General features: G+C 44.5%; 2 protein-coding genes across 5 annotated transcripts in view; both read left to right on the forward strand.

Moving 5' to 3' along the window:
• The window catches only part of LOC121296362 (cytoplasmic phosphatidylinositol transfer protein 1-like), a 44,288-nt gene extending 28,264 nt beyond the window's left edge, over positions 1-16,024 (forward strand). For 2 of the 3 annotated variants that reach the window (XM_041221850.1, XM_041221848.1), the window contains exons 3-9: positions 1,897-1,985; positions 2,633-2,640; positions 4,478-4,549; positions 6,786-6,881; positions 9,361-9,516; positions 10,077-10,140; positions 13,264-16,024. In XM_041221850.1, the coding sequence (XP_041077784.1) occupies positions 1,897-1,985; positions 2,633-2,640; positions 4,478-4,549; positions 6,786-6,881; positions 9,361-9,516; positions 10,077-10,140; positions 13,264-13,595 (817 nt within the window). In that variant the 3' untranslated portion in view covers positions 13,596-16,024. Of the gene's footprint in view, positions 1-1,896; positions 1,986-2,632; positions 2,641-4,477; positions 4,550-6,785; positions 6,882-9,360; positions 9,517-10,076; positions 10,141-12,200; positions 12,332-13,263 lie in introns of all 3 variants that reach the window. The other variant, XM_041221849.1, reaches the window with a different exon arrangement.
• Positions 16,025-17,562: 1,538 nt separating this feature from the next.
• LOC121296359 (nucleolar protein 11-like) overlaps positions 17,563-25,000 on the forward strand; it is an 8,349-nt gene continuing 911 nt past the window's right edge. Inside the window, exons 1-17 of one of the 2 annotated variants that reach the window (XM_041221842.1) lie at positions 17,563-17,741; positions 18,436-18,549; positions 18,813-18,869; positions 19,102-19,250; positions 19,626-19,683; positions 19,784-19,925; positions 20,195-20,389; positions 20,695-20,771; positions 21,510-21,633; positions 22,048-22,148; positions 22,378-22,443; positions 22,719-22,906; positions 23,115-23,240; positions 23,376-23,600; positions 23,941-24,019; positions 24,206-24,298; positions 24,797-24,808. In XM_041221842.1, the coding sequence (XP_041077776.1) occupies positions 17,595-17,741; positions 18,436-18,549; positions 18,813-18,869; positions 19,102-19,250; positions 19,626-19,683; positions 19,784-19,925; positions 20,195-20,389; positions 20,695-20,771; positions 21,510-21,633; positions 22,048-22,148; positions 22,378-22,443; positions 22,719-22,906; positions 23,115-23,240; positions 23,376-23,600; positions 23,941-24,019; positions 24,206-24,298; positions 24,797-24,808 (1,953 nt within the window). In that variant the 5' untranslated portion in view covers positions 17,563-17,594. Of the gene's footprint in view, positions 17,742-18,435; positions 18,550-18,812; positions 18,870-19,101; positions 19,251-19,625; positions 19,684-19,783; positions 19,926-20,194; positions 20,390-20,694; positions 20,772-21,509; positions 21,634-22,047; positions 22,149-22,377; positions 22,444-22,718; positions 22,907-23,114; positions 23,241-23,375; positions 23,601-23,940; positions 24,020-24,205; positions 24,299-24,796; positions 24,905-25,000 lie in introns of both variants that reach the window. The other variant, XM_041221841.1, reaches the window with a different exon arrangement.

Genomic DNA, 25,000 nt, shown 5'->3' on the forward strand with positions numbered 1-25,000 from the left:
CTAATCGGTTTGAAGCCCTGTCAGTAGAGCCCAGTGCCGCTTCCTAATTAAAACAGGATGCTTCCTAAGTCTCAGGAGAGACTCATTCAATTCCATGTGAGGTGAATGCAGACTGTCACTGTAAATGCTGTTTTAAATCATTATCTGAGTTCAGAGTCCTGTCCTGAAAGGTGTAATTTTCCATGATTGCACCATTAGCAAATGCTTGCCTATTAGCTGTACTGAACAATTTGTGCAGCAGGGTTTCGGGGGGGGAAACACCATCTGCCGTGAGATACCAAAGCCATAGCAACAAGTTGCTGGGTGTGGAGTCCGCGATGCCCCAGATCGCTTCCTGTAGGAACATGTTGTCTCTCACTAAGTGCAGCCATTGAGTATAATGTGCTCTGTGCAGCCGTTGATCCTGCTGCCTGCCTCTGCTCTTTTAAAGAAGTGCTTGCAGGTTTTTAATTGTAAAATCCATTTCCTTATTTATACAGTAGCTGCACAAGCTGTATTATCACATTCTTCTATCAACGTCCTTTTGACTCTTGCCTTGTATTTCTGATGGCAGGCTTCTCTTCACGGTCGGGGCAGTGAAATTCCTGTGTGCTTTGGAGCCAGGTTTCCAGGTTCCTTCAGGCTGCTCTCCCCCTTAAAGTCTGCTGTGTGGGAGCTCCGTCTGCTTTCACTCTACTTTGTGTTAACAGGCAGACACACACTCACCCCTCTGCAGAGACGTGGACTGTGCAGTGCATTAGTAGACCATGCAGAGACGTGGACTGTGCAGTGCATTAGTAGACTATGCAGAGACGTGGACTGTGCAGTGCATTAGTAGACTATGCAGAGACGTGGACTGTGCAGTGCATTAGTAGACTATGCAGAGATATATAAAAACCCTCCTCTTTGCCAAATGATCATACGCAAAGCCAGACAGACTCATCAATTTGGAGATACGTTCTCAGGATATTAATTGAATTATTTAAAATCACTGTGTCGTTGACAGGACCCGAGATACTGTCACCAAATCTGTTTTTGCATCTGAGGAAAGATTTTAACATTGAAAAAGCAGGTTTGTATTGCCCTGAACTCAGGGACAGTCTGATTGGGACTGTGTGAACCCAACCCAACAACTCCAGTGTCAGCACTTATTCTATATTCTGTAAAGAACAGGGAGAACGTGTTCAATACACAAGGCTGTAACTGACTAGCAATCAGCTTGCACAGCAGCGGCCTCAGCTTCACTTTCAAGTGATTTGTATCTTTATAGCATACTTTGTATTCAGCCAGTGCCATGTCTACAAGATATACCTGGAGCAGAATGAATTAGAAGTAATAGCAAGCAGTCTTCACACCGATAGGCTGTCCAGCTGGTTCCTGCTAATGTACTGTAGACTGCCCTGTATGGCTCCAAATAAGGCTTCATAGCCTGCAGAGTAGCAGCATATTTCCTCTTTGTGATAAGCCGATGCATTTAGAATGCGCGCAGGTATAGTTTATTTGTTTGTTTTAAGTTTTTTTTTTTTTTTAATGTTTATTTTATTTAATGGGTGATTCACACTTGGAAAATATTCCTTTGGAGACCAGTATGATCAACCTGGTTTCTATCTGAATCTTCAAGAGGAGCGATGCCCTTACTGGCTTTTATCAGCAAGGTTTGGTAACCTGTTTAAAATCCGAACCTGCGCTGGCAGCATAGTTATCTCTGGATATTTGTTTTACAGTGTGTAGTAATACCAATATAAACGTACCCAATCCTTGCTGCTAGAAGTCTTTGTCAGCATCATGTCACTGGGGGGATGCTCTGTGACAGCGGTGCTCTGTCTGGATACCAGGTTTTGGTTTGAATGGCTGGCTATTCAGACTGGCTTCATGTCGAGGAGAGCAGTCTTTAACCAGCTTCACTCTGTCTTCCAGCAAACTCCCTAGCTGGGCTAGAGCAGTGGTGCCCAAGATCTTCTACGTGACAGAAAAGGCCTGGAACTATTACCCATACACCATCACAGGTGAGTATCCTCTGCTGGCTGTGCACAGTAGTGAATACAGGGCTGGCACTAATTACAGAGCCACTCCATCAGTCCGAGGAGGCTCCCAGGCTGCAGCACAAGAGATTGGATCTCTTTTAAAGAGAGATTTGACAGCACAGAGTTTATCAATGGAGGACGAACAGTAGAAGTGGGTAGTGTGCAGTGCAGTTAGCACCTAGCGATTCAACGGACATCATGAAGTTAGTGAAGATCAATAGTAGGGTGGTTTGGAGTGTGGTTTGAGATAAGCAGTGATGAGGGGGGTGGAGCAAAGAGGCTAGGGTTACTGGATTGTAAAACGTTTATCCTATGCCTTTTTAGGTCCTGTAATTGTTTATATAAGTGCTGATATACTGTGGTATGGTCAATAGATCTATCTGGTGATGCATCTGAATATAGGGTTAGATGAAGAAGGCTTTAAGAAAACCACTACCTGTACTGGTGTCCCTCAGTCTCTCAGGTGTCTTCATGTAAAACCTCAGGTTGGGTCCCAGTCTGAAATTCAAACGCCAGCGGTGTTTAGATCCGCCACTGTCTGGATCAGTCTGCTCAACCCCACTGACCTTCTTCCTCTTCTCCTTTTCCCCCTGCGCCTCCATCTCTCCCCGCTGCGGAACCCGGAGCAGAGTACACTGTGAGTACACCAGACATCTTCATATCCCTTTCAGTCCCGTCCCATCTACAATGCCCGCTTTGTGACCATTTTAAAATTGGGAAAGCAGCTTTTAAAGGGATGCATGCCTGTACTCAGCCGTCTCTTTGTATTGCCTCTGGAGCCGTGCGACTCTTTGAACTGTGTGTAAAGGGTTAGTCAGTATTCTGAATACAGTTAACATGTCCCCTCCACCCAGTGCATTCATAACCAAAAGGATGAGAATGGCAATTAAAAAGGAAATCTCAACATTGCATTGAATTTGGAGCTTTAGTCATTCACTGTACAGTAGCTGGTATAAAGAGTTTATCATTCACGAGGTGCTGTCCAAAGTGTTCTAATTAATTTAGAGTCAGGCAGATTGATAGTTTAAACAGCACTTAATACACAATGACGCCATGGTGGCGGTTATATTTTTTTATGTGCATGTTCAAATGCTGAGTCATGTGCATCAGCCAAAAAATCTGAATAAAGTGAGCGATGAAAAATAACACCGGTCTAAATGCAGCACCCATGTGAAGTATGTGCACAGATGTTGTTTCTTAGCAGTTTCGTGGCGTGGTTGGTTCCAGGGGGCTCTGAAGGTGTTATATAATCAGACCGCACAGACCTGATGAACAGTCTGTTCCGCTCCCCCTGGCTTTCCTGGGCCTCTTTTTTCGGCCCGTACAGCCCAGTGTGATCAGTGAGAAGATCCTGGTCCTGGTTGGAACTCGTCCCGGTCTGTGTAAACACACCTGTAGTGTCCGGTCAGTCCCTCCCTGCTGCACAGTCACAGCAGGGCTTCCACCAGCTGCTTTGTTTCTAAGGTTAATGCTTTTGCCTTGGATCCATTATTAATGGCCAGCTTTTCCGAGCAGTACCAGGGGCATTGAAGGCTTGGTCTCTTTGTTGTTTCTCTTTGGTTTCCTGCCTTCCTGGGAAGCACCATTTTAAGTGCCCTTTCTTCTTTTCTTTTCTCTTCTTTTCTTTTAGGAATATATTATGACATGAATAGAAGTGGGATGAGTGACTGGTGTAGCAGAATAAATAAACGTGTTTGGGGAGGGCGGAGGGTTTGAAATGAAACAAGAACGCCTGCTGCTCGCTGGCAATAGAGCTGTCCTCCGTCCATAGCGCTTCATGCTGACTGTTAGTCGATTGCAGGCATCACTAGAGAATAAGAAACGGAAAGAATTCTTCACACTTTCCCTTCCTATAAGTGAAGGTGCAAGGTGATGAAGTGACAAGCTCAGCTCAGGTCTGCGTCCCTCGGCCCAAAACTGTGTGGACACTATTCTCTGTGCAAACTAATTTGTTTAGTTTTTTTTTCAACGGTAAACTGACCCCATTCTTGAAACAGTTAGTATAAATAGTGATTGCCACAGCTATGTTGCCTCCAGAAAATGCATTTAGTCTACAATTCTTAGCAGTGTGACTATTGCACAAGATTGCGTGAAATTATTTTGTTCTAATTGTGTGTGTGTGTGTGTGTGTGACAGGCAGTGTTGTAACGGGCAGAGTTCTGTGATGAACTGTGTGTGTGTGTGTGTGTGTAACGGGCAGTGTTGTGTGTGTGTGATGCACTGTGTGTAAGTGGCAGTGTTACCCTGTTACATGAGCACGGAAACAATACTCCTGTACTACACACCACAGCGTGCAGCTCTGCTGACATCTAAATAAACCTTAGGGTTCAAATGTAGGAACTGGAAAAAGGGGAGGTAGATAACCTTTGCTCATTCTAATGAATACGTTTTTAAAATGCATGGACAGTACCGGAAGCGTTCGCTTCACGCATCATTTAATAACGATTTTTTTTCTGTTTGTTTGTTTTTTCTAGTGTTCCTTTTTGCCGAAGTTCTCCATTCATATAGAAACAAAATACGAAGACAACAATGGAAGCAATGACAAAGTAAGTAGTGAATGGAGCAGCATCCCATTTCACCCTCTTTCCCTTCATCTCACCCTCACGTTTAATCAATGGAATAACACTGAGTGAGATCATGGGGCTCTGCAGCTTTAACACACGGCTCCTGAGCAAAGCAGACACATCAAAAATACACAACCTCAGTTTAACCTGAAGGCCAGACAGAAAGAATCGCTGTCTCTCTGGCTACTGGTTCATGCTGCTGGAAGACAGTGGGAGGAGGGCTGTTCAGAGACTGTATTTAAATTCATTTTACTTTTACAGGCTGCTGTTTGAGCTGATGTAATATCGGTTACCCCTGTGCACCCTGCAGGCCTGGCTTCTGAATGAAAGTAATGCTGTCTAATAACTCCTCCCTATCATTAGTGAGAGAGAGAGAAAATGACTTCATTATTAACTCTGCCACAGTTTCAATGCAGATTTCATTACACTGCAGTTTGCATACTCACGAGTTTCCATGAGTATAAAGCTGCACTGCGATGATCTGTTCAGGAGTTCAGCTCTGAATGAACACCAGACCCCTGCGTACCCACAGACCTGCTCTTAAAACTCCACCTGAAAGTGTGTCCTTCAGCAGAGATCAATCCCGAGCACACTGAGGCTTTGAGAACCCCAGGCTGTTAAACACACCTCAATCAGCCTCTCTCCTGGAGATAACTGCACTCGAGAGAATGGGAAACCCTCAAACTAGCTTTGACATTTAGCATTAAAATGCCATCTTCATTTTACCCATAGGCTTCCTCCTCTAATGTCTTCAGCTCACACAGTGCATCCCTCTGCAGTGTGCTTGATCGTGGAGCTCCTCTATAAAGGGATCGTCCAAATCAATTAACAGGCTCTTGAACGAAACAGGCCACTCACAAACACCAGGTGCCCAAGGCCTCTGTGTAGCTTCCTTCTCCTCCGCTCCAAGCAGCGCATGCAAAGCTTAGCACAGCACATTAGCAGCAACATGCCTCTGCTCCAAACCCTAATGGAGGGAGAAAAAAAAAACCTTTATATGCAATATACATTAATGAAGCCCCATACTGCACCCTCCTGAGCCTGTTACATAATCAGTTCTTCCTGTTCCTGCAGCAGATTCAGGGCTCCCCACAGTGGACAGTCATGGAAAAGCAGTCTGCTAAACATGGAGAAGGGTAGTTTGTTCCAGTGAGAACAGCAGTCCATCTTACTACTCCAAAATGTGCAAACCTGTTTGTTAATTTACTCTTTTTACTTTGGGGTGGTTGTAACAGCAGCAGGGCTTTTATAGTTGTACCGCAGCATTATTAAGATAAGCCTAAAATTAGTGAGTGTGGTGTGCTGTGTTTAGTGAGTGTGGTGTGCTGTGTTTAGTGAGTGTGGTGTCCTGTGTTTAGTGAGTGTGGTGTGCTGTGTTTAGTGAGTGTGGTGTGCTGTGTTTAGTGAGTGCGGTGTCCTGTGTTTAGTGAGTGCGGTGTGCTGTGTTTAGTGAGTGCGGTGTCCTGTGTTTAGTGAGTGCGGTGTGCTGTGTTTAGTGAGTGCGGTGTCCTGTGTTTAGTGAGTGCGGTGTCCTGTGTTTAGTGAGTGCGGTGTGCTGTGTTTAGTGAGTGTGGTGTGCTGTGTTTAGTGAGTGTGGTGTGCTGTGTTTAGTGAGTGCGGTGTGCTGTGTTTAGTGAGTGCGGTGTCCTGTGTTTAGTGAGTGCGGTGTGCTGTGTTTAGTGAGTGCGGTGTGCTGTGTTTAGTGAGTGCGGTGTGCTGTGTTTAGTGAGTGCGGTGTGCTGTGTTTAGTGAGTGCGGTGTCCTGTGTTTAGTGAGTGCGGTGTGCTGTGTTTAGTGAGTGCGGTGTGCTGTGTTTAGTGAGTGCGGTGTGCTGTGTTTAGTGAGTGCGGTGTCCTGTGTTTAGTGAGTGCGGTGTGCTGTGTTTAGTGAGTGCGGTGTGCTGTGTTTAGTGAGTGCGGTGTCCTGTGTTTAGTGAGTGCGGTGTCCTGTGTTTAGTGAGTGCGGTGTCCTGTGTTTAGTGAGTGCGGTGTCCTGTGTTTAGTGAGTGCGGTGTCCTGTGTTTAGTGAGTGTGGTGTGCTGTGTTTAGTGAGTGTGGTGTCCTGTGTTTAGTGAGTGTAGTGTGCTGTGTTTTGAATGCTGGGGTGAGCCTGGGTGACGCAGTGGAGTTGTCACAGGACACAGGATTCTTTTTATATATTTTCCTGGAATTACCTAAAAGACCTTCAATGTAGGAGTTTCTGTTCTGCTTTCTTCCAGATCTTCGGCAGCGAGGCGCAGGACGTGAACAGGGAGGTCTGCTTCGTTGACATCGCCTATGACGAGGTCCCCGAGCGCTACTACAAAGAGTCAGAGGTAGGGCCCTGGCTGTGCGAGAGTCTCAACAGGCTCCTTTTCACAAACCCTCAGGCTTGCAGACCCTTTTCATGGTCAACTGAAAATTCACTTTGTTATGATCTACTGAGTTTTCTCTAAACCGGAAAAAATAAGACTATGTAGACAGCTAACATTGCTGCAGTAATACAGCGCCACCTACTGACCAGAATTGAATGTGCTGCAGCCACTGATGATGATGAACTCTCTCCTGGCCCCCCACCCCACCCCTCCCCCAACCCCAAGGCTAGCGGTGGGCTGGTGTGTCCAATTGCAGTGCAATTCCAGCTGCTTGTGTCCATGAGAGGAGACCGAGGCATTCACAGCAAGGGCTGACATAATTAAACACTGAGCTGTCTGTGGAATGTTCTGTTTTATTGCCAAGTATGTGGTCTTATTGTATTTCTGCAGAGACTTTCAGGCTCCTTTTCAAGAATCTAAACCATATCAGGTCGCTCTGCGCCTGTAAAGAGCGTTATTGGAAATCTGGGGTAACCTGGTCACCAGCCCACTCTAAACTCTATCATGCAAGACAGATCAATAGCTCTTTAGGCAACAAACCAGCCCACAGCGTGGGCAGCGGTAGATGGCCAGTGATAGAGCTGATTTGGGCAGCTTTTTATGAGCAACTAGGGTGAGGCTTTTGTTTCATGCAATGACAAAATGTTAGCAATCGAACTGGAAGTTCTTTTTCAGTAAATAATGTATGAGCGCTAAACAGTCATTTTAAACCTTCTGACAAACCGCAGTGCAAAAAATAGTTGTCGGTTGAAGACAAATTCATTTCTTTAGAAAGTTAGCGCATACCGTAGCTTTGCCAAGTCGGGATCGAGAGATTGTTTAGCGCTTCATATTTGTGAAACAGTCCTGGACCTTTTAGCTTTAACTACGTTTTGGAAAACGGTTAATGCACCTGACATAAAATAGCATTCTTAAAATAGCTTCTGAGATAAAGCTGTGTTGACAGAGGCACAGGATTCTTCACACCAGGACTGTCACATCGATTCCTTTGAAAGCAACCCTGTCTCAGGCTTCAGTGCTCCTTTTGAAGCTGTTGCTGGAAAAATAATGTCCAGTGATTTAGCATGGATGAGACAAATCCTTTGTTCCACTAATGAAAGATGACAGCACAATTAGTCAACGCGAACAAACCCAGGTGTCCTTGAGAGTCAGGTGATGTTGCACCCAGATCTTTCATCTGAATGAAGCAGAAGCACTCTCTCTCTCTCTCTCTCTCTCTCACTCTCTTTCTCTTTCTCTCTTTCTCAGCAGATCTTTTCCGCTGATGTTGCAATCCATTAGGTGGACCATTTTTATATTTTTTAGTGTCCTTGTTAAACTTTGATTCCACAGTCCCCAAAGTTAGGCAGCAATCGGAAACAAGACAGAATCCCACCAACTTAAAACGATTTAAAGAAACTGCTGCAAAACAGCGAATGCGATGAGCCACACCTTTTCTTTTCTTTGTTACTGTCGGGAGTGCATTTTATTATATCATTCCACATGTCTCCAGCAGAAAGCAAGTGATGTGACCCGTTTCACTGCTGGCCACTGGTGTGGCATTGATGCCCGTTTATTCTCAACACAGAGTCTTGTTTTCAAACTTGTCACAGACAGGGATCAGCAGCACTGACCTGGAAACTGTTTCAATGCAGGTGATACAAGGACCATCCTTTCAAATTAATATGTGACTCAGCAGGTTTCCAGTGCTGGTGCCAGTCCCAGATCTCAATGAAGCCTCTAAAAGATAATGCCTTTTAATAGACGCTTGTCTCCATAATGTCTTTGGATTCATGACGCAGACTAAAATTGATCCTTCAGGATGCTGTAAATGTCTGATGCAAACAGCACAACTTTTAAACACACAATATCTGTACCGACGGTCTAGTGGTGACAGATAGTAGCTTCAAACACACACAGCTACAAATAACACATTTTATTAGATTTTTATTATTAGATTTCCAGCAGCCTTTACAGGAAGCTCAGCTTCTATGAAGAATTCCATTTTCAGATGCTCTAGCTTGTTTAATGGGTAACAGGAATAAGGTCCATAAGCTGGTTTTATGCTCCCTTGTAAGAAATCACTTTGTCTGAAATTGCTGCTTTTAACAGACCTTGATATCCTGGCCTTTGCGCAGCATTGCCAGTGCTGGACTTACAAGACGTGATCCAGGGTCCCATCTGCAAGAGCATCCTTACTGACAATGTGCCGCTGAGAGAAAGCATAGAGGGGCTCCAAGTTATCTGTTCAGAGCACTGGGGTAACTGCTTTGAAAATAATTGAGGAAGGCACTGTTCAAATACCAGTTAAACTAAACCCCACGCGCTGCATGATTCTATAGGGCGAAACAGTCCTCTAAGAAATCCCGCCCCTTTAGCCTTGCGATCCTGTGTGCTGCTTGAGACACGTCTGCCCACAATGAGTGGAAAAGACACTGCCTGTGTCTGTGCTTCGTTCCAGGACCTGCGCTATTTCAAGTCTGAGAAAACATCTCGTGGTCTGCTAAAGGAGGGCTGGAGGGACAGCCAGCAGCCGATCATGTGTTCCTACAAGCTGGTGACTGTGAAGTTCGAGGTGTGGGGGCTGCAGACACGAGTCGAGCAGTTTGTGCACAAGGTCAGTGCAGTGAAACTGAGGGATCAACAGCACACATACTGACACCTCGATATTTCACTGTCTTACATATAAAACATATCAAACAGTGAAATAAAGAGACCTTGTATAGTACAGTGCTTGTACAAGTTCACCTGTCAACATGGTCTAACAGAGAATTGTTGAATCATAAACAAACAAGGGGAAAACATATTAGACAGACCTAGGATCCCCACCCCACCTTATCTCTGTTTGACACACCACCAGAGAAACACTGATACACATGAAATTAATTTGTGAAATTAATAATCTGGGGTCAGGGTCAAGGTTGGGGTTGGGGTTGGGGTTGGGGTTGGGTTGGGGGTTGGGGTTGGGGTTGGGGTTGGGGTTGGGGTTGGGGTTGGGGTTGGGTTTGGGTTGAGGTTGGGTTGGGGTTGGGGTTGAGGTTTTGGGTTGGGGCTGGGGGTTGAGGTTATGGGTTGGGGTTGGGGTTGTGGTTGAGGTTATGGGTTGGGGCTGAGGTTGGGGTTGAGTTTGGGGTGGAGGTGTTCATTCAACCCTGTGTGGTTCTTGTTGCCCCTCAGGTTGTTCGAGACGTGCTGTTACTTGGACACAGACAAGCTTTCGCCTGGGTGGATGAGTGGATCGGTATGTCAGCTGTGCTGCTTCACTGTGTCTTCACATATACAGGATATAGAAGAACCCGCCTCACTTATACAGGATATAGAAGAGCCCTAGTCCCAGTGTTTGAAATAACCAGGTGCACTCTGTAGTCTTATGTGCAGTCCAGTAACTCCTGAGTTTGTCAGACTTGTGCTCGTTCCTTTTGTTACTGTTCTGCATTGTTCTAGTCAGAAAGGGGCAACAGGATGTGCAGGTGTTGTTCAGGCTCAACGCCCTTGTAGGTCTGGCCCCGATGTAGCAGTTATAGGAGTTGCACTGGTGGGTCTGTTGATTTAGCAGTACCTGGCTCTGATGTGTCTGCGTGGGTGGACAGAGCAAAGCATTCTTCATGATTCATATTATTAATAGGCCAGTTGATTAAAAACATACAGATTTTCCTGAGACTGTAACAGTATGGCTATTGTGTTTATTTGTTTTGTCACCAGTATATATCTGATGTGTTTGCTGATATCTATTAATATGCTACTTGTTTTTATTCTGAGAGTGAAACCAGTTTGCTGTGTTCTTCATGCTTGCTTCACTGTTACTAACAACCCTTTCCAAAGCAGTGGTGTAAAATCCCAGTAGAAACTCGTGCTGAAGCTATTTGTTTTTCCTTGCTTCGATACAGCACAGTTTCAGTGCCTATCCACTTCATGATCTTTTAGTTACCTATGTCTCATCCTTTCATTTCACAATGAATTATATATATTACTTTCAGTTTGAGATCAATCTCACATCCGATTACAGCCAAAGCTCATGTTATTGAAGCATTTTTTTATCTAATTAAAAGATCTGGAAATCTTTTTCTGTATAAAATCCCTATAAGGGCAACCCTCCAATAAGTCAATCATGTTACTGACTGTGCTGAAGCATGTGAGAATACCTTCTTAAAATGGCCCCCTGTTAAACCACTCATAGCATACCATGAACAGCTCTGCATACGGTATACAGAAAGTACATGGCATTTCACTACCAACCCTACAGCAGCTGGTCTGACCCCAAAGCCCTCAGTGCTTGAGAAGTCTCACTTTATTGACCATGTGTCTCTATCTGCTGACATTCTAGAATCGGAATGTACAGGTTCTGTTCTATGCCTACAGAGTCAGTCAGGTTCAGGATAAAGGGGCACACTGTTCTTGCACTGAAGGCTTTTCTTGTGACCTGCAAGTAGCATGTCACCCCCAGCTCCTCTGCCCCCTTCCCAGCCTCCTTTCCCTGGAAAGAGGACTGCACCCAGCTCTGTTTCAGCCAGCCTCCTACCCATATGACATAGCAAACAAGTTCATGCAATAAATGCAGCACACTCCAGAGATTGGCCACTGCTGAAGCAGTAAAAGACACAGCTTGCACTGTGAGACGTCTTTCTATTGTATAGGGAGGAATGGTGGGCTTTAATAACATGCTTATTTATATTTCTTAAATGAACGGATCTTTATTCTAAAGTGGGATTATCTTCTGATTTAAGATAACACTTCCTGTCATGTTCTTCGGGAGTACGGTGACTGAAACGAATCTCGACCACCACTTTTATAATCTACACTTCGGTTTAGATTATAGAGCACTGTCTAACTCCTCAATGAGTCTGGTGTGTGGCATGTTCTGTAATTGTTTTTTTTTTTTACAGTGCATGAAAGGTAAAAAACGTTTCCACGCAGACACTTTCTTGCGCTCGCATCATACAAGTGATGCAAATGATCTTCTTAAATACTGCGAGGCATTTCTGAAGATCTGGCTCGCTGGCTTCTACCTGCCAGCTCCTGCACTAACCAGTCTCCTCCCCCCTGCTCTGAGACCAGCCGTGATCTACCCTCTCCCACTGCTGCTAACACCCTCCTCCATCTCTCCAGACTAGATTCCCTCGCTTGCTCAATCAATCAGGAAGCTAGCTCTCTCCCTCTGCCCTGGCTTCTGTAAAACCTGCCATGGCTGCCTGGCGCCCACAGCCCAAGATCCCTCTCCCTCCAGCTCCTCTCCATGCCCCTCCTCCTCCCCAAGTCTTGAGTTTCCTAACAGGAGCTGCCAACATCTTGAACTTTTTACAGATATGACTTTGGATGACGTGCGGGAATACGAGAAACAAATGCATGAGCAAACCAACATTAAAGTATGCAATGATCAGGATTCCACAAATTCATCTTCACTGGATGAAATAGAGAGCCGTGACAAAGCAAGTGTATGTTCTGATTTATTTCAACATATAACCCTCTCTCCCACCCCTCCCTCTCCTCCATAGCCACCACTCTGGGTTAATAAAAGCAGCCTTGTGTTATAAGAGGTCTTGGGTTGAATGGGGTGAAACAGCGACTCGGGTCTGAGAATGAACACCTGTGTCGGAAGTAGATTATGGCAGATATTATTTTGGAAAAGTTTCCCCTTTTAATTTCGGTTTCATTATTAATAAAAATGACATGCACACTATACACCTTTGTACATGAATAATATCAGACACCATGTTGCTTTTTTGTTTTAATATCTACCCCTGTATGTTTTTTATTATAACCAATGCCTGCCATGATTAATGATAACTAGATACTGAAAGATTGCAATTCTCACCATGCAATGTGTTAATATTAATGCAAAGTAGAATGCCTGGTTTTCCTTCCAGATGCTTAATCAGTCTCTCAAGCCCATGTCCAGAAGGGTGTTGAATGATGTTACTGTACTTCCTTAAACTTTACTAACCAGAGATGGAAATAAGACTCCCATTGCTTTTCTCCCATCCCAGGTTTTACTCTGAGCTTGATTAGCCACAGTGTACAGGTAACAAGCTCAGGTGTGTCTTATTAAACTCCTAGTAAAGGCAGCAATGGATTAAAATGCTATGCAATGGGAATCTTATTTCCACCCCCACCCCCTACAAACCAGTGTATTTCTATGAAGTATTAGTAGATTTTTCAAAATAACAAACTCAATAGCAAAACAGCGGTCATGTCCCTTACATTTGACATCTGTTTGGAGTTTGCTATGTAAATAAAAATAGCCAATATAGTCAAATCACTGAAATGCCATACTTTAGGAAAGCCTTGGTCACTGTTCAATCAAGTAAAGCCTACATGCTGTACTTTTACTAAAGTAGCTTGTGTTTGTTTTCTCTTCTAATCGAAGACATGACCATGGATGAAGTGAGAGAATTCGAAAGAGCCACTCAGGAAGCCACCAACAAGAAGATAGGGATCTTCCCCCCCGCGATCTCTATCAGCGAAACCCCCCTGACCTGCTATACCCACAGCGGCCCCTCCAGCGCCCCCTCCACCCCCCTCACCACTGACGCCCCCGAATTCCTCTCCGTGCCCAAGGACCGGCCCCGCAAGAAGTCAGCCCCCGAGACCCTGACCCTGCCGGACCCTGCGGACAGGGTGCCCCGCCTGCGCCTGCCCTCCTCGCACCTGCCCCAGAGCTCGCCATCCCACCAGCCCTCCGATGCAAACCCCCAGTAACCACTGTGTGTGTGCATGCGTGCGTGCATGTGCGTGTGCATGCTGAGAACCAGCTTTTATAATAGCCCTTATTCTGATAATGAAACAAATGCATGGAGGAAAGCGTTTTTTTTTTTTGCTGCAGGCTACTTCATTTTGTCACACACTGTCTGCTGAAGGGTTGCTAAAAGGCTCAGTCTCTTGAGCATGTTTTCCTGTTAGGCTGTATTGAACCGCCTGTGAAAGGTGAACGTTAGTTTTTCTCAAATGATTACCATGTCCAGTTTTTTAAATACTGTGTGTTCCTTTAATTTAGAATGTGGCCTGGCGTGCTAGTCTATAGCAGTGGGGTAGAATGTATAAGTGAAGTGAGCTTTTGAAAGGGTAGTACCAGGCAGTTCCTATGGACAGTCTGAAAGGGTGTTCGCTGTTGCCCAGTCGCGTACGTTTCTCTCTGATGTCTGTGAATGTTTCTTTATGGGCACGTGAACCTAGAAGCTTTATACTAATAAAGGTGCACCATGGTAAAAGCGTAGCAGAGTAGTAGTGAATTGTACAAGCATGCTGAAAAATAGAGTGTGGTAAAGCCTGGCTGTGTGGAGCTTAGCAAACAGAAAAACATGGTTCCATGCATATTTACCTTGGTACACTGTTATAAGGTCATTGGAAATACTGAGAGGTGTCAGTTCTTAAGGCTTCATAGCTGGATATCCAGTGCATGAGTGCAAGCTGGAGGAAGGCAGACATGCTGATGCTTAGGAGATGTGCTCGGGTCTAGAAAGCCATTTATTATAAAGTGCTCAAGCTCAGGAGAGCAGGAGAAAAAGCAGCTGCTGCCGATGCTAGGGTCCAGGAAACTGAAGAAATGACGTGCTTGTGTGAGACGAGCAAGCTGTCCCATGGAGATCTCTACTTTCAGCCCTTTGATCCAAGCCAAAAAATAACACCAGGCTGTTAAGAATATGTTTGTTTTCATCCAGTTGTCCCCTTTGACATGTGAGCTCTGTTTTAGCTTTGTGCATCGTTAGCTCTTGAAAGCATGTTGATATTCCCAATGTACACTAGGGGTAGCAGCTTTCCATGGATAAGAAATGCCTTCTTATAATAAAAAAAGGAAGGGGATGCCTCGTGTACATGCTAGCTAGATAGATACAAGACCTTACACATGATATTGCAGACATTGCTGTAAACAGTACATTGTTGCTTTGTGTTCTTATGTGAATTCTTGAAAAGCCGATGGAGTCTGTTTGTCTAAACAGCAGCAGATCTGTTTAGTTAAAGGGGCTCCAGAAATCCAACAGTGCACGATGTGAGTCTCACTCTTCAGTGTATTGCTGTAAAACACCAGGGAAGATTCCTATTGTAATTATTAAAAGTGTGGTGGCATTTCGAACTGCCAGCATTGTAGACCGATCAAATAAACCCCAGAACTTGTAGAGTACCATTTTAAAACATGCTAAAGATGGCATAATCAACAAATTAAATCTTGCACAGCATTCCATACCTTAACAAATGTGTGCTCATTGTAAGAGAAGGCTGTCGTTGATCCGAAGATATGTATAAAAAAGTGAATGCAAAGTTGACTAGTTGCGTAGTATCCATTGCTAAAAAGAAAAAAAAAGACAGAGAATTAAACTGAGCATGTTTCAGGAATAAAATGTCCCTCAGTGCCTCTCTGCATGCGATGCTGTATCTTTTAATCTGTAAACCAAATCTGTAACATACCTTGTATAAACTACTTACCAGGATGTGTTTTTGATGTACCTTCTTCAAGCTGTCTAGCCTCAGAGCTGTTTTTTTAAAGAAACGATACCATGTAAAATAAGCTGGCCATATCTGAACCAGATTCAATAACTGAACCCTGAACACCAGCTGGAAGACATTTCAGTGGCCAGCACTGAAACACACTGTGCCCCTCAACACCCTCCTCCTGCCTGCCTGACCACAGCCGCTGTCAGAGCGGGGCTCCGCCGAACAGGGGAAGAGGACCTTGACGCGGCAGAGAGCAGCAACTGGAAGCTGGGCTTCGTTTAAACAGAAGAGCTGGCTTTGAAAACTAGGGTGACTTTTTAAATGTTTTTTTTTAGCATGTTTGTTAAATATCTGTTGTGGTTTCACCTCTCATCATACTAAAAAAAAAAGAAAAATTACTATTTTTTTTATTACTATTTTCTGTTGAATTCCATGACATTTTTCTAAGGTTTGGCTGTTTCTTCTTTTCTTTTTGTGTGTAACTGTCAGCACCGTTGTTGTTTAAGAGATTTTAAAAGGACCGTTTTTGAATGTGTACCTGTTAAGGAATATAAAGCCACTCTGTGTTCATTCAGAAGTGCCACTCTATGTCAGGCTACTGAGGGTTTGTTTTGTTTCTATAGATTTGTGTTTCTTTGTTTCTTTATTATCTTCCACTTTCATACATCTTGTAGTAAATAAAGTGAAATGCAATCTGACCTGAGTTTCATTTCATCGTGCCCATACCTACATATCAGATTTTCCTCAAAAGAGCCAACATCCCTATATATATATATATATATATATATATATATATATATATATATAGTGCCTATAGAAAGTCTACACCCCCCTTGAATTTTTTTCACATTTTGTTGTGTCAGTGCCTCACAGTTTCATGCATTTAAATGAGGATTTTGTTCCACTTATATACACAACATACTCCACCCTGTTAAGGGGAAAAATGCTTGTATTGAGAAATACAATTATATATTAAAAATACAAAACTGAAAGATCATAATTTGATAAGTCTCCACCCTCTCTGAGTTAATACTTGGTGGAAGTACCTTTGGCAGCACTTACAGCTGTGAGTCTGTTGGGTAGGTCTCTACCAACTTTACCACCTAGATTTGGCAATAGATGACCATTCTTCTTTACAAAACTGTTCAAGCTCTGTCAAGTTCCTTGGGGAGCGCTGATGGACAGCAATCTTCAAGTCACGCCACAAATCTTCGATTGGATTTAGGTCGGGGCTCTGACTGGGCCACTCAAGGACATTTCCCTTTTTGTTCCTTAGCCACTCCAGTGTAGCTTTGACCGTGCGCTTTGGGTCGTTGTCATGCTGAAAGGTGAACTTCCACCCCAGTTTCAGCTTTCTTGCAGAGAGCAGCAGGTTTTCCTCAAGGACTTCTCTGTGTTTTGCTCCATTCATGTTCCCTTCTATCCTGATAAGTGCCCCAGTCCCTGCCGATAAGAAACATCCCCATAACGTGATGCTGCCACCAGCATGCTTCACTGTAGGGATCGTGTTCTTTGGGTGATGCGCTGTGTTGGGTTTGCGCCAAACATAATGCTTGGCATTTAGGCAAAAAAGTTCAATTTTAGCTTCGTCAGACCACAAAACTTCTTTCCACATGGCTACAGAATCTCCCGAGTGTTTTTTTTTTTTTTTTTTTGCATACTTCAAACGGGATTCAAGGTGGGCTTTCTTGAATAACATAATGATTCACGAGTCTTTGCCCCCATTCACCTCCTTTTCAAAATAATAATAATCATGCCCTCTGTGTACAGTCAGCTCTCTCGTTAATATGAAATGATAAATTTGTCGACGGATTATTTCTTAAATCAGAACCACAAAACGGAACGCAACAGTGAGAGACATCGGCGGCCGGACGCTAGCAGCTGCGCTGCAAGCCCAGTTTTGAGTCTGGCGTGAATAAGGTCTATACGACTCATCTAAATACATACATACGCTGTCACACACTAACATGTTAACTTCGGTGGTATGAATCCACTGTTAAGTTACATGCTACGGTACATGTACAGTAACCTACTACAGAATCGAAATGTGCCTTTTTATCTGCACCAGTGTGGGGTGGCTGTCCTCATAGATTAAACGTGCTGATGAGTTGATTCGGGGCTTGCAACGCCACTGGCGTCACTGTGTTCCAGAGCCTTGTTGTAACTACTCCTCGCCTACAGGGGTCCCTGTCTGCGTTTCCTCGCGTTTCGTACCGCATGGGCTTTCCTCTGTCTCTCCTCGGAGTCGTCCTGCCTCGTATTTACAGCATGGCTGTGTTTTATGAAGGGTTCACGTTGTGCGGACTCGCCGCCGGCCAGAGCCGGGAAAACTCGGGGCTACTCGGGATAGAACCGGGGAGAGACCCCGACCATGTCATAGTGACGGGCGCGGGGAGGACTGTCACCGTGTACAAGGTGCAAAGCAGCGGAGCTCGTTCCGCTACGGCTACGGCTACGGCTACGGCTACGGCTGTGTTTGTGTTGTGTTCTCATGTGTTACACATGCCTGCTTGGCAAACGCTAGCTTAACTGTATGTGTAACTTGAAGTGAGTCGTCTGCTTGCTAACAGTCAGACGGGAGAACCTGTAATGTAATGCTGCTGCTGCCAGCGATTACTCGAGTCTTGCTCAGCTGGTCGTGTACAGTACTCAGTGTGATTGGAAATTGGGGCTACCCTAGGCATACTTGTAGGGGTGTAGAATGTATTTTAGACGTGCGGTTCCTAAACTCTGCAAGCCTATCGATTATTCTGTCGTAAACAAACTGTTGAACGTACAGTTGTGAATGAAAACGCATATTCCTCTGTATGTTCACCCAGCGTTTTCTATTGCAGGGATGGTAGTAAGACTTTCCCCATTCCAGGTTTTATTACGAGCTTGGTAAGCCGCAGTGAATAGGTAACAAGCTCAGTACTAAACTCATGCAAAGGGAGTTATTTCCATCCCTGTAATGTTTACAAAAGCGGCCTGGTAGTAAATGCTGGTAAAGATAGAGCTAAAGTCTTCATCTGTAAAGGGATTGAATGGCACGCCCAGTGTCTGCTATTAAACTGTATTTATTTGGCTCATTGTTTTTCTAATGCAGTATGTTTGATCTGCTTTACCCCAGGTTTCAGACCAGAAGCCTTTGGGCAGCTGGGCAGCTAAGCAGGGACAAGCAGTCACCTGCCCAGCTGTGCTGCACGGGCAGACTGGGGAGTATGTGGTGGTGCAGGACAGCAAGGTAGGTGTTCCAGCTGGATTTGAAGGTGGCTTGCCTTCAGCTCAACAGCATAGCAGACCTTTAGAATAAAGAATAAGTCTGTAGTGTTTCCAGAGTACAATTTACACTAAACAAGTCTTCTCTGTAGCATGTGGCTATTTTTATTTTATTACTGTATGTTTATAGTAGTCTTGATTTTTATTTCTTTTTTAACTCTGTGCTGTGTTTTAGGTGGCCACCATTTCGTACATGAGCAGTGTAAACTATTTATTTTTTTTGTCTAGGTACTGCGAATATGGAGGGATGAAGATATAAATTTTGAGAAAGTATTTAAAGCCACAGTAAGTACATCAAATGCACTTTGTTAATCTTGGATTCCAGACTTGAAACAGTAAACAGTAAACCGGGTTGTATTTATTGTCATTTTTGCATTGCTTTCCATGGCCTGGTGTCTGATTCTGTTATCTGAACACAATGGTATTTGTTGCCACCAGATGCATTTGAAGCTGTGTGTGTTTGACTATAGAAGTGTCTGTCCCAGGGCTGGTAATGATCCGCGGCTGTCTCTCGTAGCTCTCGGCCGCTGTGTCCCGGATCCACGCCATGCCCTCCTTGGAGCCCCTCGTTCTGTTCCAGAGGGGTGCAGTGCGACAGCTCGATGCCCTGCTGGCGGCTCCACAGCAGGCAGTGGAAGAAGTCTTATCAGAGGAAGAGGTCATCAGGTGAGGAGGTTTCTTTACCTAGTGTTTCCTTTGAACATCAGTCCTCGTGTACAGGTACCAGGCATCCTTTGCATGCCAATTTAAAAGCTCTCTTCAAATAAGACCAATTTTGATCCCCCTTTTATTTCCTGAAATGAAAAGCAACGCCCCTAGTCTTGTGTAAAACTTTCCAGTAGTTATTTCTCTGCGTCTTGCACATTGATTAATGCCCCCTTACTAAGAGGGAAACAGGGAATGCATTGCATGTGATAGATCTTTCCCAGTGGATCCTGATTATTATTATTTTTTTTATACACAATCATTTCACTGTGGTATATTTTTTTTGCAATGCTTTGCTTTGAACTCGTATTGTAAAGTGCTCTTGTTTTGTTTCAGGTGGAGCAGCTGTTTCTTGGAAGCGGAGCAGCCTCTCCTCCTGTTCTCCACAGAGAAGGTAAATAGGCTGATTGCTAGGTGCTGCTTTTTATTTGTGCTGTTTTAGTAATGCACACCCATTCTGTTGTGTGACTTTTACAATGTGTTCTCCTTTTCAGAGCGGGGAATTTTTTCTGTATTTACAAAAGCTCAATCCAAATGTTCTGCACAAGTACAGCATTGATTCAGAGGGAAAGGGGGCTTGTCCTATTGGCTTCACTGCAACTCTTGAGAATAAATGCATCACCCTGATGTGCTTGTGTAAGTAACTCTGTTTTCTCTGTACATGCAAAAACATAGAACCTCAAAAAAAAAAGGATAAAAATGAGGTCGGACGGGATAAATAACTGTCCGAAGCAGAACCGTTTCTTGATGTAAAATAAAATCTTTCAACGGGATTCTCTTTCTTGCAAGAGCTGCATTAAACGTTTAAAGACACATTTATTAATTTAGCATTTTCTGTATGTGGTAATGTTATAGTGTTTTAAAAACTGCGTCCACGAATGTTTTGTGTAAATCTTTGCTTCTAGATTCCAGTGGCTGTGTCTATAAGCTGCTTGTCTCCCTGCACCCCAGTGTGGAGGGGGAGCAGCACCTGCCCAAGTCCCTGCTGCTGAAGCTGCCTGTATCTGAGGGAGTCCTGAGCAGGGCTGCCATCTCCTCCTTGGAGGAGGGGCACATAGCCATTGTAGGAGCACCGCACTCTGCAAGCACGGGTGACAGAGGTACAGTGGCACGAAATCCCGCTGGTAACAGCTGCAGGGATCCTGTCCTGCTTTATTAAAATAAACTACTGGAATTCTATGACAGGTGTTTTATCAAAGTCTTTATTAAGGTCCTTGTCAAAGCATTCATCAAAGCATTTATTTTCAGTATTTCTAAATTTATAAATGTTATGTTCTTGTATTTATTTCTAGCTTGTTAATTGTGTGTAGCTGTGAATGCAGAGGAGCAATGTTTTCACCTTGTCAGAACATGAAAAGAAACTCTTGTGTAAGCCCTGAAATCCAAGCTAACCTTTTTCTTTCAGATTTCCTCTGCATCTGGAACACTAATTTCCAGACGCTGCAAGCTTCAAAGGAGCTGGCTGGGGGAGCGTATGGGCAGGTAGGGGCGGAGCTTGGGTTTGATGATAAGGTTGTAGGGGCGGAGCTTGGGTTTGATAAGGTTGTTTGGGCAGGTAGGGGCGGAGCTTGGGTTTGATAAGGTTGTTTGGGCAGGTAGGGGCGGAGCTTGGGTTTGATAAGGTTGTATGGGCAGGTAGGGGAGGAGCTTGGGTTTGATAAGGTTGTATGGGCAGAGCTTGGGTTTGATGATAAGGTTGTAGGGGCGGAGCTTGGGTTTGGTAAGGTTGTTTGGGCAGGTAGAGGTGGAGCTTGGGTTTGATAAGGTTGTTTGGGCAGGTAGGGGCGGAGCTTGGGTTTGATAAGGTTGTATGGGCAGGTAGGGGAGGAGCTTGGGTTTGATAAGGTTGTATGCAGGTAGGGGAGGAGCTTGGGTTTGATAAGGTTGTATGGGCAGAGCTTGGGTTTGATGATAAGGTTGTAGGGGCGGAGCTTGGGTTTGATGATAAGGTTGTAGGGGCGGAGCTTGGGTTTGATAAGGTTGTTTGGGCAGGTAGGGGCGGAGCTTGGGTTTGATAAGGTTGCAGGTTTTATAGATGGGTGAGGAACACCTTAGCTGTTCCTAAATGATTATATTTGATCAAACTTTCAAGTCAGCAAGTTTTGGCTGATGCACTGGAGATTTGTTCTGCATATATAAATGCATATTCCTATGACGCACTCCACGCGGTGTTGTCCTGTGTGTGTGTGTTTATTAACCTGAGCCTGCTTTCTCTTGCAGCTGTGGTGTAATGCAGGGAAGCTGTATGTAACTCACGGTAAGGTGCTGACAGTCCTCCCCTATCACTGTGAGATGTCATCACTGGCTGCTGCCCTGGGAAAGCTGAAGCAGGCGAGCACGCAAGGTGATGTTTACAAGGCTTTCTGTTTTTTACTGGGGCTTCATAAACCAAAAACCAGTTCGAGAAACTCCGGCAGTAACCAGTGAACGGATTTTCTTTATTTGCACAGGTGTTTTGCACTGATACATTTTAACTTGTTTATCATCTATTAATGTATACGTTTCAGCAGTCCAATAAGGAGCCTTGGGTCTGACTGTTTACCTGTTGATATCCATTGTGACCTATTCTATAATACTGGATTTTTAAAGACCGCAGTCATTTTGTGACATAGGTCTAATTAATAATAATAATAAAATGAACCCGTGGAGTCTGGCTGAAGAGGACTAGCAAACATTTTGATTCTGTTGAACTTGTTTCCCTGTCTCTCTCTTTAAACCCAAACCTCCCGTCCTAAACAAATGCATTTCTCTTTTTCAGAGGCGTCGTCTCCTTCCGTGTTGAACTGGAATTCTCTTCTCCATGAAGAGACGGCGCTGCAGCAGAGAAAGGGAGGAGCAGGCATGAGAACCCGGAATAGTGTGAGTCTGGAGTGTGGGCCCATGTGATGGAGAATGACCAGTTCACTACAGCTGCAGCCCAAAGCCTTTTCAAATGTTTAACAAAGCCGTCCTTAAAACTATTGACTCCCAAAACTCCTTTAAACCTAGGTGTAATCAGGAGCTGCTGGTAGAGATGTTTTGGGATATTTGTAGATGCAGGTAAAAAGATCTGTAGCGTATGATTTTTAATTGTCTTCTTCTTTTGTAGAAACTGAGTCAGAAGAGTCAGACTACATTGACCACGACAGTCAACCAAGTGCTAGAAGACATAAAGGTAAGAGAAAAAGGGAACAGCAGTGCGCTCGAACTGCACAACGCTTTCAAATGCCATGGCGCCTTTCCACACCATTGAAGACAATAAGAAAGAGTTCTCATCGAAGCGTGTGTTTCTTATTGGGTTTCTTTTAGTATTTCTCAGTGCAACACTGTGGGGTGTTTTCAGCAGCTTTGTGTGATTTCTGCACTTGTGTAAGTTTTTCAAGTCTGTATTGGCAGGTGTTGGGTGGGCTGGGTAATCCTCTCTCTCAGTTGAGTGTCTGTGTGTTTCAGGGAGTTTCCAGTGAGGAGATGGAGGAGGTGCTGGAGCCCTTCCTGTCGTGTTCCCCCGTCTCCCCGCAGTTCCAGTTCGGTCTCTCTCGCATCGCAGTGGAGCTGCTGAAACGCTGCCAGGCCGACCCTGGCTTCTACCCACAGACTCTACTGGCGCGTCTCGCACAGACTGGCAGACTCTCCCACAGGTGAGGCTTCTACCTGCAGACTGTGCTGGCGATCGACTATTGCTGCCTTCATGCTGTGTATGAGTGTGTCTTGTGTTTTTACTGAGCTGCTTGTATCTTAGTCAACCTGTGAATTTGTGTGTTTGTTTAGTTTTGTAATACACACACCAGTACTGTGTGTTTTAGCTTTTAATCTGCTTCAACAGTACACTGATCTCTCGTTTCCCAGTTCATGCCCCGGATTCCTGATGCTTGCGTTGGAGAAGCGCGATTACTTCCTTGCACAGCTGTGTCTGCAGCAGTTCCCTGACGTTCCTGAGGCTGTCACCTGCGCCTGTCTGAAAGCCTTTCTCAGGTGGGGGCACGTAAGGGTTACTGTAACGCTAGAAACACGAATGATCTCCTGCAGACTGGAACATAACGCCCATCCTTGTGTCCTATTAGCATTATTTTTTTTTTTGTGTAGTTGACATTTGATATGTAATTGCAGCGTTGCAGATGCAGACCTGGCACCTGTGAGCGTGGACCTGGAGGGCGTCTCCCTCGTGGACGGCCCGGGACAGTCCCTGGAGGGTGTACAGAACGGGTTCAGCCCTGTCCTGCTGGAGGAGGACAGTTGCGATGTCCAGCTCACTGACCCCAAACTGAACCAGAGCAGCTCCTGGACAGACGTGAGCCTGACCTGCCCAGTGGGACTGAAAAAGAGTGCTCTGCTGTATCTTTCTGGGATATGATTTCCAAAGCAGTGTGTGTCACTGTGTGTATAATGGATTTTATTGTACTGTCGACTTCCTAGCTTGTAGTGTTTCTTTTTGTTTTGTCAATGGGATAAACTATTGCAAACGGTTAGGGTCAATTCCTTTTTTTTTTTCAATTCCAATTTTTTTTTTAAATCAGTTAGTAATTCCAGTTGGAATGAAATAAAAGGGAATGGGAATTAATTTTAAAAAGGCTCCGAGGAGGGCAGGGAATTGACTCCAGGCCTAGTTGCAAAAAGTGTCCTAGGTTTTCACAATTCTTATCAGACTTGATTTCCTTGACTGCTTGAACCACAGTAATGAAATCCTGCGGTCCTCCTACAGTGAAAGCTTCCTCCTGCCTCATTTGAAGGACCTCTCGTCTCAGCAAGTCATTGTAAGTGCACCCTGTTTCCTCCTTCCCTCTGTTTCACGAGAGCTCTTTGTAGTTCTCAAATCTTGCAGCCTGTGTTTCGGAGCCTCCTGCCGCGTTTCATTGCTCTGCTGTGAATGTTTGAAGTGGCCATGTCCCTTTATTAAACCACACCCAGCTGAAAGCGTTCCCTTTCCTCTCCCTGCCTAGCTGTTTCTGCAGTACCTCCAGTATCTGTATGTGAGATCTTCAGGGGACGTCTATACACAGCTCCCCGGGCTAAGAGCACCAACAGTTACCCAGGTGAGGCGTTCAGAGACACTGCACTTGTATATTTGTTTCAGTTGTTTCTTTATATGCAAGGAATAACATTTCTTCTTGTCTGGTATGTGTTATTAAGAAGGTGTTTGAATGGTTGATAGTCGGTGCACGTTCCAGTATACTGATGTTTTACGATCACTAATGACAGTAACACTTGATTTTTACAAACTTTATTATCTGTAAAGTATATTCACTTTTCATTGCAGGGATGGAAATGAGACTCCAGTTGCACAGCAGTTTCACCCGTTCCAGGTTTTACTACGAGCTTGATTAGCCACAGTGTGTAGGCAACAAGCTCAGGTGTATCTGATTAGTCTAAAGTAATAAAACAAGGAATGGATCGAACTGCTCTGCAATGGGAATCATACCTCCGTCCCTGTTTACAGCTCTGGTTAAGATAAATGATGAACAGTTGGTGTGTTTGTCTTGTTTTGGGGTTTGCTGGTAGTAATCTGTCCTTTTTTATGTTGTTGTTTCCAGATCATGGACTGGGTAAGCTTGCTGCTAGATGCACATTTTACAGTCTTGGTAATGGCACCAGAAGCCAAGGGGCTATTAACACAACTCCACAGATTTGTCAGGTCCCAGGTAAACGCTCACTCTTCTAGAACTTGGCAGCAATGCTTCTGTGTGCTTAAAGAAAGAGCTGCCATGAGCATGTGTCCTTGATTAGTAGGATTAACA

Source organism: Polyodon spathula, chromosome 21 (genome assembly GCF_017654505.1).
Source record: "Polyodon spathula isolate WHYD16114869_AA chromosome 21, ASM1765450v1, whole genome shotgun sequence".
In the NCBI taxonomy this organism is placed as follows: domain Eukaryota; kingdom Metazoa; phylum Chordata; class Actinopteri; order Acipenseriformes; family Polyodontidae; genus Polyodon; species Polyodon spathula.